Source organism: Tupaia chinensis, unplaced genomic scaffold, assembly GCF_000334495.1.
Source record: "Tupaia chinensis unplaced genomic scaffold, TupChi_1.0 Scaffold143584_1, whole genome shotgun sequence".
Classification (NCBI taxonomy): Eukaryota; Metazoa; Chordata; class Mammalia; order Scandentia; family Tupaiidae; genus Tupaia; species Tupaia belangeri.
The window spans coordinates 6,860,509-6,874,376 of NW_006203430.1; the positions used below are offsets into that span (position 1 = coordinate 6,860,509).

Below are 13,868 nucleotides of genomic sequence, written 5' to 3' on the forward strand. Positions count from 1 at the left end.
TCTTTCCCACACGGATCATTTCTCCCTGGGCTAAAAACACACAAACACAGTTTTTACTTGTCTCTAAAGGGATTTATTTTCATTCCATCCACAGTCCTAGCATCATAGTTTTTTTTTTTTTTTAATAAAATATTTATAGGATCAGTGGCCTATCAGTCAACTCACACAACAGCTATCATGACAAACATCACCCAGAACGCTGTCACTACCAACTTCAAAGGTCATTCTTCGTGACCTGCATTTCCTGATCCTGTTGACAACTTATCCTCTATGAACTCATACCCACCCTGTCCCCTGTTCTCCTCAAACCTCCCAGGTCTCCTTCAATAGCCCTGTTCCTTGCCTTATCTACTGACTCGTCTTCGAAGCCTGCAGCGCAAGGCAAGCTCTGGAAGCTGTGCAGACTCACTTCTCTCCCATTACCCAATGTGCACCACTGGCAGCATTTCTTCTGCAGCCACCCTCTCATCCACCTGCACAACTGCACCTGCCATACTAGCAGACCACAGTCGCCTGTGTCATTTGTTGTGAGGCACAGAGTTCCATGTGAACAGCCTGCCCTGCCTCAAACTCCACGTATCTTATTTTCTGCCAGACCTGCTGCCCTGGGGATCCAGTTCTCCCTGTGGCCATAAAATCTGTCCTTATTTCGCTTATTATCATTGATTTTCCCGACGTTAAACCTGTTCGCTTATGCTGATTACTGCAAGATTCTCTGCCTCCAGATGCCTCCCTCTTCTTCAAAGCCAGAAAAATGTCCCTAAAAACCACTGATCATTACTCAGGAAAAAAAAAAAAAAAAAATCTACCTTTGCTCAATACCGGTAACTGGACAAAATTTCAAAAAGCAACTGAGCTTAACATTCAAGGCTTCACAAAGTCTAGGCAACACTTGCCACCTTGTCTTATGCCTCCCAGGAACAAATGTCCAATGAGCTACAATGAGCTACTTTCTCTCCCTAAACGTGGTGGAAGACCTTGACTCCCTTCTGTTCAGGCCACTTTCCCATCATGACTTGTTTTCCCACTGAGCCCTGTGTTCCTTCCAGCCCTTCCACAGAGCTCTGCCTGACCTCGGCGCTTCTCCCTCTACGAATGCCCAAGTACTTGAGTTGCTAGCTCTGTTTGGATATTAAAGCAAGGAAAGCATGCTATGTGTCTCCCCACTGAGCTCGCTCAGAGTAAGCACTACTTGGTTCAACAGCCATGCAGCTACTTTATATTCATCACCTACGTCTGGTATAAAACACGTTTAAGTAACTTGATGAAATTTCTAGAAATAGGAAGGCTGTGAGCGTAAAAAAAAAAAAAAAAACTAGATTGGCATACTTCAGGGGTAAAGACCGCACTGTTTGCTGGCTGTGCAAGTGAAACTTCGTGAGCTGTCATCCCAGGCTCACCCCATAGCACCAACCCACACAGATGATGGGAAACACCAAGAACGAACACAGGACCCAAACAAGCCTGGGTGCACACCAGAGCTGGGCAATATACTTCGCTTCTAAATCTGTCAAAACTGGCCTCAAAGTCATCTTGTCTGCCTTTTGGCCTGAGTTACATTCAGTTGCCTTACCACCAATCACTCGTTCAATTGCTTGTTCAAAATGTTTCTCATTTATGGAATCTGAAAGGTGTCTTGCAGCAATCAAAGCAGCTTCATTACATACATTAGCAACATCAGCGCCTATAAAATGAACATGCGAAAACAGCTTACTCACCAAAAAACACAGGAAATGATTAGTCACATATTATAGGTAACCAAATCCACAGTTAATTTCTCAACCATCAGTAAATCGGATAAATATTTTATGAAATATAATTCAGTTTGATTCATGATCATGATTCTAGCATTTAGCTAGAATTATTCTATTCAACAGCTCCTAGCCTGTTATAATTCTGACGCTCTGAACTGAGATGAAAGCACTAGCAGTGAATAAATAATTTTAGACCACTGTTTACCTTAATAGGCAGTATGATTCATATAGCAGCAAACTAAGATATATTTTAAAATGTTCATTAATTACATTAGTTCTACCATCTCGGTGAGGAAAATGGCTTGTGTAGATATTAGGCAATATGCTGACATACAGTGATAAACATAAGAATTAAAATAACCTAGTATATTCAATTAAATTATCTAAATTTAAATACAGTTTTAAAGCACATCAAGTGATGGATAGATAGATAAGATGCGGAATATCTATTTAATGGACATTACTGGCCATGAAAAGGAATGAAGTTCTGATACCTGCTATAATACAGATAAACCCTGAAAATATCGTCCTAAGTGAACTACAAGCCAGGCCCAAAGACCATATGTTACATAATTCTATCTATATAAAATATCCAGAATAGGGACATCTATACACACAGAAAGTAAATTACGGGTAGGATGCCTAGTGCTGCAGGTAAAGGAAGTGTTTGCTAGTGAATTCTTTTGGGATGATGAAATTTTTAATTATTTTTTTAAAGAGGTTTTTGCCTTAGGGCATGTGTCCTCACCGGGGAGAGAGAGAGACAGTGAGAGGTAAAGTGAGAAATCACCCCTCAGGGAGGAGTAACCACAGCACAATCCCTTCCCCTCCATTTTCCTCCCAGGATCTTGGGCATGCACACGCACATGTCTGGTGTGATTTTTAAAGCCACAAGGTCTGGGACTTGAACTATATGATCAGCCACGTGGGAGCCCAGCAACATAACTACTATGCCACCTGCTGGTCCTGCAATGTTTTAAAATTAGAGCCTAGCCACGTGGCTCAATGGTGCGTCACCAATCTGCAATGCTGAAAGTTATCTGGAGGATCAAAGTTCAATTTCCAAGTTGACCTATACACCCTAGGAGGTGTGCACACGTGCCCATGATCCTGTGTGGCTCGGAAGGAGGACCATGGCGTGAGACCCTATGGAAAGTGCTTTCTTTCCCTCTCTTACAAAAGACATAAATAAATTCTTTAAAATTAAGAAAAATGGAGGGACCAGCAGTTAGCATAATGGCTATGTTGCTGAACTCCCATGTAGTCGACCATGGTTCGAGTCCTGGACGCAGTGACTTAAAACTCACACCGGGCGCGTGTAGCATGTGTGCCCAAGATCCCGAGAGGAGAATGGAGAAGGGATTGCGGCGTGGTCATCCTCCCTGGGGGGTGGTTTCTCACTTTCTGTCTCTGTCTTTCTGGTGAGCGCATGCTCCCTATAGCAAAAACCTCTCCAAAAAAAAAAAAAATTAAGGAAAATATTTTAATAAAATTAGAGTAATGGTTGCAGAACTCTCTAAATATACTAAAAAAACCATTGAATCATATACTTCAGAAAGTTCACAGAAGTGGAATTAAAGTATAAGTTTACTTTGATGCTAGAAATTTAGAAATTCGGGACCAGCAGGTGTTGTGGTGGCTAGAAGTGCTAGACACTCTCACACGGCCAACCATGGTTTGAGTCCTGGACCTGGTGACTTGCTTTCTTACTCTCTCTCTCATTCTCTTTGGTCAAATTAGGATAAATGAATGAATAAATAAAACTAAATAATTCTTTCAAAAATTTTAGAAATTCATCCATAGCTTTTTTTATAATACACACTTTTCATTATACATATTTATACTTTTTGAAGATCACTCATACCGGCAAATATGTTATATTATCTCTAAATCTCTAATTTAAAAAAATAAAACCCACTTGGGAACAATCCCTGCATTTTTATGGATAAAATTCTACGTTGTCAGGAATTTGTCACAAAGTACTGGGGGGAGGAGCTGCATATTAGGGACTGTTCCTGAAGCCAGGTGAAGCACACTACTTCCTCAGTTTCCGTGATGTCTGAAATTTCCCATAACAAAAAGGTAAAAAATATATATTTAGGAAGCCACAAGGAGGCAGAACAAGGTAAACTGGTAGCAGGTAACTGTCACTGATTTAAAAATCACAGAACTTCTCGACAGGATGGCAGCTATTTTCCACTCACCTGAAAACCCTGGCGTCAAGGATGCCAGTTTTCTTGCTAGTTTTTCCTTTTCCAAAGCACTGTCCAGTTTCAGTGGTCGGAGGTGAACTTTGAAAATAGAGGCTCTTCCTTTTATGTCTGGAGGACCTTTAGAAATTATTTTCAAGGAAAAATGACATAGTAACATAAAATCAGTTGCTCTTTATACCCATTAAGAACTGAACTGAACCCAATGAATACCATCTTACCAATAAAAATTTGCCTGTCGAAGCGCCCAGGCCTCAGCAGTGCAGGGTCTAGGATATCTGGTCGATTGGTGCCAGCCAAAATAACAACATTTGTTGTTGTGTTAAAACCTAAAAAAGATAACAAAAACGCCATCAATTATTAAATGACATGGGACAGAAAACAGCAATGTGCCTGTTGAAAATGTATGAGCATGGGGCCAGCAGGTGGTGATTAAGGCACTAGATTCCCAGAGGGTTGGCCAAAGTCTGACTCGGGGACCTGTGGCTTGAAAATCATGCTGGGCCCATATCTGTGTGTGCCCTGAATCCCGACAAGAGAATGGAAGAGGGACTGTAGTATGACCATCACCCTGGGGAGGGGGGTGATTTCTCACTTTCTCTCTGGTGAGTACATATGCCCTACAGCAAAAAAAAATCCTCGGACCAGCAGTTAGTGTAATGGCTATGTCACTGGACTTCCATGTAGCTGACCATGGTTCGAGTCCTGGACCCGGTGGCTTAAACTCACACCAGGTGCATGTGTGCGTGCCCAAGATCCCGAAAGGAGAAAGGAGGAAAAGGGATTGCGGCGTGGTCATCGTCCGTGGTGGTGGTGGGGGGGGTGATTTCTCACTTTCTGTCTCTCTGTCTCTCCTTTCTGGCGAACACACATACCCTATAGCAAAAATCTCTCCAAAAAAAAAAGAAAATATATGAGCACTACAAATATTTAACTACACTAAGTATGTCTTTCCAAAAAATAAAGCCCACATACATTTCTAGTTATGGAACAGCATTTTTTTTTTTTAAGGTTTTCGTCATAGGGCACATGAACGTGTTGGAAAGGGACAGAGAGAGGCAGTGAGAAGGAAAGTGAGAAATCACTTCCCCGGTGGGGATGGCCACGCTACCATCCTTATATCTCCCTCTCCTCCTGGGATTTTGGGTATGCACACACATGTGTCCTACATGATTTTCAAGCCACTGGGTCTGGGATTCTAACCGCAGTTGGTCATGTGGTAACCCAGCGCCTTACCCACCTATCTGCTGGCCCCTTGTCTAGCATCTTTAAGTCTTTTTACTATTAGTTTTTCACTATTCATCTTGTCCTCAATGATAATAACCAAATCCTAGATTTTTAAATTTTCTAAACCAAAATGACCAAAGATTTTAATTTATTTAACTAAAAATGTAGAAAATGTTATCAATTTAACAAATGTTTTAAAATCAACCATAGGGACAAGCGGATGGCATAATGATTGTCACTGGACTCCCACATAGTTGACCGCAGTTCGAATTCCAGACCCAGCAGCTTAAAACTCACACTGGACATGTGTGCATGTGTGTCCAAAATCCTGAGAGGAAAACAAAAGAGAAAAGTACTGCACTGCGGCAAACATCCCCCCCAGGGACTGACTTCTTGCTGTCTCTTTCTCTGTCTCTCTATGCCTCGTGCACATGCCCTATAGCAAAAATCTCTCAAATAAATAAATACATAAATAAATAAAATCACATATATATGTTTGCCGATCCTGAGTCTGACTCCCTGGGCCACAGCGCAGCCCACTGTGGTCTGAAGGCAGGTACTAGCCTCCCTCTCCTCCAGACTCGAAATGATCAGTTTTAGTAGGCATTCTTGATATCAAACCCATGGCCCCAGACCCTTCTCCCTCAGCACTCTGCACTCAAAGAGCTCACTGGCTGATTTCCCCATACACGGCACTCTGAGTGGACACCTCACTCTGAACACAGGCTGACCCCCAAAGAATGGAGGAGCAGCTCGCCTTCGTATTTTGATACCACAGCTGGCTCCATCATCTGAAGCTTCAACACGTGGCCCTGCATGTCCCCTTTCTGCACACACCACCACGTGCCCACAGACCTTCCAGCAGGCTAAAAACTGGCTTTCCTAAATGACACAGAAAGATTCCTACTCTCTCAGTAAAAAAAAAAAAAAATAAAAATCTGCCAAATTTGCACTTGCTCTTACACTTAGATCTTCTTAATGCTTTGTACATGAATTGTGAATCATATATGATTTAGAGAATGAGTATAATTCTTTCATAAATCATTTCACCATTTTTTTCTTATTCAACACTAGACAAAAGCATACCATCTCAGCATCAATATTAAGTTATGGCAGAATGCAGGCAAGAATGTGTTGCTATTATCTGTACTGGTATGTAAGAGCCTTGAAAAAAGGCTTTTTTGAGAGAGACTCAATATCAGAACAAGGATTCTCATTCTAGAGCTAGGTAAGATAATTAGAAAGCATGGTGTAAAATACAAAAGATGCGACTGGTCACCATCCATCTCCACGAGCAGCTGGTTGAGTGTGTTCTCCTGTTCGCTCTGCCCTCCAAAGTTGCCTCTTCCTCTCTTCCTTCCCACTGCATCGATTTCATCAATGAAGAGAATGCAAGGGGCGTTCTTGCGAGCAAGGGCAAATAAGTCTCGAACCTTAATACAGAAAAACAAGAGTCACTTGAATGAATAGCATCGCGTGTGCGTGTGTGTGTGCATACATATCCACGTATCGGTGGTGTTTTAGAGAAGTTATCACCACATTGAGACCCTTCTGCTTCAGCCTCAGAAGTCACTGAGGCCACAGTCATACACTACGACGACAGGCTTTTAAGAGTGTGCTGGAACTGAACCCAGGCCTCTGATACAGTCCCACTTATATGTGATTGGACCATGTGAGTGAGTATTATGATGTTTTAATTTTTAATTTATTTATTCTATTACTTTAATTTGACCAGAGAGAGAGGGAAAGTGAGAAAGCAAGCCACCAGGTCTAGGACTTGAACCGTGGTCATCCATATCGGAATGTCCAGAGCCTTAACCACCATGCCACCTACTGGTCCCGAGTGAATATTATCTACCCATAATTGAAAAAAAATTTTTTTTCTGGTCCCATATCAAAATAATCTTTTTATGCTAAATACTATATATTTTGTTTTTAAGAGAGAGAAGGGGGAGAAGGGAGAGGGATAGCTGGAAAGATGGAGGGAGACAGACACAATAGAGTCTTCAAGTTTCCATCTACCCACAACCTCAGCCAGCCAGGATCATGGGCACACCCACATATACTTGGCTTAGTAAAATGAGTTACAAGTGGGAGCCAGTAGGTAGCATGGTGGTTAAGATGCTGGACTCCCACATGGCTGACCAAGGTTCAAGTCCTGGACCTGGAGGCTTGCTTTCCTACTTTTCCTTTTTGTGTGTCCCTCTCTGGTCAAATTAAATAAATAGTAATGATGATAATAAATAAAATAAAATAACTCTTCAGGAAAAAGAAGGAGTTACAAGTAGACCAGCAGATGGCATAATGAGTACATCACTGGATTCCCACATAGTTGACCATGGTTTGAGCCCCAGACTGGGTGGCTTCAAACATGCTGGGTGTGTTTGTGTGCATGCGTGTGTGCCTAAAATCCTGAAAGGAGACTGGAGAAGGGACTGTGGCACAGCTAAACTCCCTGGGGTGTAATTTCTCAATTACTGTCTTTCCAGCAAGCTCACGTGCCCTACAGCAAAAATCTCTAAACTGTCTCATAAATTGTATATGTAGTAAACACTAATATTTATTTTATTTACTCATTTTTAAAAAGAGTTATCTACCCAATTTTACTTATCATTATTATAATTTTTTATATGTGCTACAGGGCATACATGAGAGAGGGAGAAAGTGAGAAAGCAAGCCTCCAGGTCTGGGACTCAAACTGTGGCCAGCCACATGGGAGTCCAGCACCTTAACCACCATGACATTTGCTGACCCTATTTATTCATTTTTTTCAATGACCTTTTTTCTTCTATAAGGCATGTGCACTCACCAGAGAGAGGGAAAGCACGCCCCCAGGGGTAATAGTCACTCCACAGTCCCTTCTCCTCCATTCTCCTCTTGGGATTTTGGGCATGCATGCACTAACACCTGACATATTTTTCAAACTACCAAGTCTGGGACTTAAACCACTTGACCATATGGGACCCAATCGTCTTAAACACCACACCACCAACTGGCTCAATGTCTACTATTTTTATATCATCAACAAATTAGAACTACAAACTTTGTCCTACAGAAAAACAACACAGTAGAGCTACAAACCTTCCTTTTAGGCTGAAAGCTCAGACTTCTCCATGGCTCATTATTTCCTGCCTAAGCAGTTACTAACAGGCAGACTCACTAACAGGCTTATGTTATATGTTACAAATAAAGTCAAAGTATAGATTATTCTAGCCCACTCAGCTGACCATGAAAGAGCAAGCAGCGGAGCCCCTGCCCTCCATGCCAGTTGTTCAGGAACAGGTGCTGGGGTCCTTGCACCCAGAAAATGCCCTCCTAAGCATGTGCCCCCAGGCTGAGGTGGGTAGATCTGTCAGCCACCTCCATGTCAGATACCTGCCCCTTCTAAGAGATGCAGAGGAAAACTCCTTCTACCCTGGACCCCTTGTTACCTCACTTGCCAGAAGTCTAAGTCTCCCTATCACCCTCATCTGCCTGGATTTCTGGAGCCTCATTCCTAGACTGTTCTGAGCACACCCTCATGATATAACTCATGTTGCCCCACCGCCTCCACTCAAAACTCCAGAAACTGGCAACAGATCCCACCCCTCAGGCTTGTCCCTGAATACATCCTTCACTTTTCTGCCTGAACTGGAACGTGACAAAGCTCTCAAGTAGAAAGGGTTTGCATCTTCCCTTCTGGTCAGCTGGAGTTGGGGTCCACCTTACTCCCCAGTATGACTGACAAAATAATTCTGCTGGAAAAGTCCCTGCTCACTGAGGCTCATGCCATGAAGCCCAGCAGGCACATCTTAGGGAATGCCACATGCACAGGCTTCTGGGTCTCTCGGTTTCCTGACCCACCTCCAGTCACCCCTCTGACAAAGCAAGCACTGATAAAGAGCCCCAAACAACCAGGTTTAAGCCATGACTCTCTGACTACCCCCTCTTATGGGCCTGGCAGCCACGGACGTATTCGAGAATTTCACTCTTCCTCTACTTCTCAGCTTTCTAACCCACTAATTCTACTATAGTTTCTTCACTTCCATAGCTTTTGTCTCATATTTAATTTTCCCCTTATCCTTCCTAGATTCCATGGTCCATTACTATAAACACTCAACTCCTCCTTGCCTCCCTGTTTTTCTAAGACTTAGTTGCCTTGCAAAACCCAAATGAATCTATCTACTCACCTCCTACAATTCTTCTAATCTGTCATTTATGATAAGCTCCATCCTTACGATATTTGCTACCAACTGATGACATGAAGCTTTCTCATGTACTGTACGCTGTATCCCAATGTTTGGAAAAGTTACTTAATAGCACTTAGCACTTTTACGGCACTTTTTAAAAAGGGAACATTTTAAAGAAAAACAGATAGTGTAATGATTATGTCACTAGACTCCCACAGTCGACTGTGATTCGAGTCCCAGACCCGATGGCTTAAAACTCACACCAGGTACATGCGCATGCATGCCCAAGATCCTAAGAGGAGAATGGAGAAAAGACTGCAGCATGGCCACCCACCTGGGAGGTGATTTCTTGCTCTTTGACTGTCTCTATGGCCAGCACACATGCATGTGCAAAAATATCTCTTAAAAAAAAAAAGAAGCATTTTGGGAACCAGCAGTTAGTATAATAGCTATGTCGCTGGACTCCCATGTAGTCAACCACAGTTCACATCCCAGACCTGGTGGCTTAAAACTCAAGCCAGGCGCATGTGCGTACGTGCCCAAGATCCTGAGAGGAGAATGGAGGAGAAGGGATAGCAGCGTGACCATCCCCCTGAGGGGTGATTTCTCGCTTTCTGTCTCTATGTCTCTCTCTGTCTGTCTGGCGAGTACACGCGCCCTATAGCAAAAATCTCTCCCAAAAAAAAGAAGCATTTTAAGTGGGTCTAGTAGGTGGTGTCACTACACTAAAACCACGGGGGTCAGTAGGTGGCACGCAGGTTAAGACAGCTAGATCCCACATGGCTAACTGTGCAGTTCAAGTCCTAGAACCAGCAGTTTGAAAAAACACACGTGTGTGCATGCTTAAACTCCAGAGAGCAGAATGGAGAGAGGGAACTGCAGCATGACCAACCCCGCTGGAGAGTGATTCTATACTCTCCCTCCCTCTCAGTCTCTCTCCAGGCAGCACGTGTATCCTAAAGCAAACTTAAAACAAACAAACAAAAAACAACTTATGTGCTTCATTGTCAAGAAAGTGAAAACACAACCCATAAAATGGGAGGAAATATTTATAAATCACATTATCTAATCAGGAGCTATTACCCAAAACAAATGAAGAAACTTACAGCTCAACCAAAAAAAAAAGACAAAAATTCAATTAAAAAACGAGTGAAGGATCTGAATAGACATCTAAGGACGATACAGAAATGGCTGATGTAAGGATGAAAAACTGTTCAACACCATTAGTCATCAAGGAAATGCAAGGTACCACGACACATCCATGAGGACTATAGACATAATAAAAAAATCAGGTAATGGGGCCAATAGGTGTTTAAAGTGCTGGTCTCCCACACGGCCAACTGCGGTTCAAGTCACAGACCCAGCAGCTTGAAACTCACACAGCATATGTGTATGTGTGTGCCCAAAATCCCAAGAGGAGAATGAAGAAGGGACTGCAGTGTGGCCATCACCCAGGGAGGTGATCTTCCCTTTCTGTCTGTCTCTTCAGTGAGCACATGCACCCTACAGGCAAAAATCTCTCAAAACAAAACAAAACAAAACAAAAAAAATCAGGTAATAACAAGTGCTGATGAGAATATGAAAGAAATCAGAACCCTCATACACTGCTGGCAGGAAGGAAAAATGGCACAAGTACCTTGGAATATTCTGGCACTTCCCCACAAAACAGTTACCATTTAACTTGAAAACATTACACTAAGTTTAAAAAGCCAGTCATAAACAACCACGTATTGTATGATTCAATTTATATAAAATGTCTAGAAAAGAAGGGATGGGAAATTAATAAAGGGTCTCTGGTTTCTTCTTGAGATGATGAAATATAAAATTGGTGATGATTACAGAAATCTATAAATATACTAAAATAAATATATATATTTTTTTGGAGTGGTTTTTGCTATAGGGCGCGTGTGCTCGCCAGAAAGACAGAGAGACAGAAAGCAAGAAATCACCGCCCGGGGGGATGGCCATGCCGCAATCCCTTCTCCTCCATTCTCTTCTCGGGGTCTTGGGCACACACGCACATGCACCTGGCGTGAGTTTAAGCCACCTGGTTCAGAACTCGAACTGCAGTCGGCTACATGAGAGTCCAGCAACATAGGCATTACGTTAACTGCTGATCCCCTAAAATATATTATTAAACTATATAGTTTAAGAGGATGAATTGTATTGCATATGAGTTGCATTTCAATAAATCTGCTACCAAAAGAAAAATAATCTACAAATTAGAGCCACTTCTTGAAATATTTAAGTGAGAATTATATTCGCTAACAGACTATCGGAGCTGGGAAGGTAGATGGAAGTCATGAGCCTTGCTGGAGGCTCAGCTCCAGAAGAGAGCTCAAGGCAATGACTGGGAACAGGGCCACCTTCACCAAGTCCTCCCCTGGAGAGGAACTGGTAGAGGGAAGGAAGCTGCACCATCACATAGAACAAGACTTACCCGAGCTGGACCCACACCAACGAACATCTCCAAAAACTCAGATCCACTGACGGTGATGAAGGGGACATTGGCTTCTCCGGCTGTGGCCTTAGCTAGCAGGGTTTTCCCAGTGCCTGGAGGACCAGTAAGAATGGCACCCTTCAGAAATCAAAAAGAGAAATTACATTTAATGGGAATAACTTACATTTAAATAGTATTTCAGAAAAGTAAATTGTTTATCCAAAAGTAATTCCAAGGCAGAACTGTCTCTAAATCCTCCTGATATATATTAAATATTTCTTAAACATATAAACCATGAAAGAATTTTTTAATTTTAGATTTCTGACATAGAACACATGCTCTCTCTAGAGAGAGAGAAAGAAAGAAGTAAGAAATCATCCTTCAGGGGGCGGTAGGGGGATGGCCATACCACAATCCCTTCTCCAACTGTGCAGTTAGTCGTATGGGATCCAGTGCCTTAACCACCATGTCACCTGCTGCTCTAAACATTTTTAATAGGTCGTCAAGAAAGTCATGACATATTTTTCTATGCAAAAATGCACCATGGCTTTCCTGACAGCTCAATATATTTAAAAAAAAAAAAGGATAAGGAATTACTAAAGACAATTTTGTTTCAAAAAACTTGGTGAGAATGTGAAATCTTAAATACTTCCCTGTTAAGATTTTTAGTGTTTGCTTCCTAGGTCTTTAGTCTAATACACAAAGGAATCTATTAATAAACCAAGGTTTACTTAATAATTCTAGGAGACAAACAGCACACCCCCAATTTACACAATTCTTTTACTCTTTACAAGTAAAATTGGTTTTTGAATTCAAATAATTAATAAACTCAACCACCAACTTCTATTTTCCCGTACACTTTAGTGTGGATAAACACCTAGCCCTATTAATTCACCTTTATGCTTGTTTTCCATTAAGTGACTAACTGTAAACAGTGTCTTCTCTTTTTTATAACTAGACATAACTATAATATGTCTAAATACTTTATGTGTTGAGATGGATAATGTGGCCAAAATGTATTTTTCCCAGACTTTACAAAAACATCTTAAAGTACTTTTTACATTTTGCTTATTTTCTTCCTTAAAAGTTTCACAAATGAAAGTATAAATCTAATATCCAGTGATGAACTTAAATAAAATTTTAAAAATATGCCCCAATGATATAAAAGTAGTTCTTGACATGCCCAGGTGTGACGTGAATGGGCACTAAATAACAGCAAGTTACAGAATCACAAATATGTGACTTTTTATCCACATAGGCAGGACTTGGAATCAAATTATGATTCCCTTTATGTGGTGCTTAGCTGTGGGGGTACAAAGCCCAGCAAGGCAGGGCCCTCGCTAGCACAGTGGACGTTGGGTACATCTGCTGGATGAGGGACAGCGATCATTAATGCTGTCTCTTCTCCACCATATGCTATGCCCCTGGTGCCAGGCACAGGCAGAAGGTCCACACACATCTGTGGAATGAGGACAGCAGTGTGATACGCTGAGGGGAGGACTACAATTGCTAAGTTGAGGCACCTAGATCAGAATGCAGGGAAGGGGAAAACACATCAAGGAAGGCTTCCACGAAGAGATAACACAAACATATTTAGGCACACATACACTAAATGTAAGACACCTTCACACAGAAAAAGGGACCCAAAAGCATTCTTGAGTCAGGCAGAAGCTAGTTAAGTTGAGAGAAGGAGGACAGAAAAAATGGTCCTTATATTAAGTAATCAAAATTCTTAAAATTACAACTTGAGAAGGTAAGAAGTGCTTCCAAAGATTTTTGGGTTTACTTCTAAACATTCACTTTACCTTTGGGATTTTTGCTCCTAAGTCTTGATATTGCTTCGGGTTTTTCAAGAAATTCACAAATTCCATTATCTCCAGCTTGGCCTCCTCACAGCCGGCCACATCTTTGAACTTCACATCGATCTCATCCTTTAAGACTTTGGCAGTGGTTTCTCCAACACTGAAGAGCCCGCCCATGCCTCGGCCAGTGCGGCCAATCCCGGCAGGCCCTCTTCTGATGGTGTACAGCAGAAAGGCAATGATGAGCACAGTGGGCAGCATGCTCA

General features: G+C 42.0%; 1 protein-coding gene across 1 annotated transcript in view; it reads right to left on the reverse strand.

Moving 5' to 3' along the window:
- The window catches only part of AFG3L2 (AFG3 like matrix AAA peptidase subunit 2), a gene marked incomplete at its 5' end in the record, with an annotated part of 50,074 nt that overhangs the window by 11,968 nt on the left and 24,238 nt on the right, over positions 1-13,868 (reverse strand). The window contains 6 exon segments of the mRNA XM_027766538.1: positions 1,574-1,684; positions 3,959-4,084; positions 4,186-4,293; positions 6,471-6,624; positions 11,801-11,938; positions 13,606-13,868. Of these exon segments, the coding sequence (XP_027622339.1) occupies positions 1,574-1,684; positions 3,959-4,084; positions 4,186-4,293; positions 6,471-6,624; positions 11,801-11,938; positions 13,606-13,868 (900 nt within the window).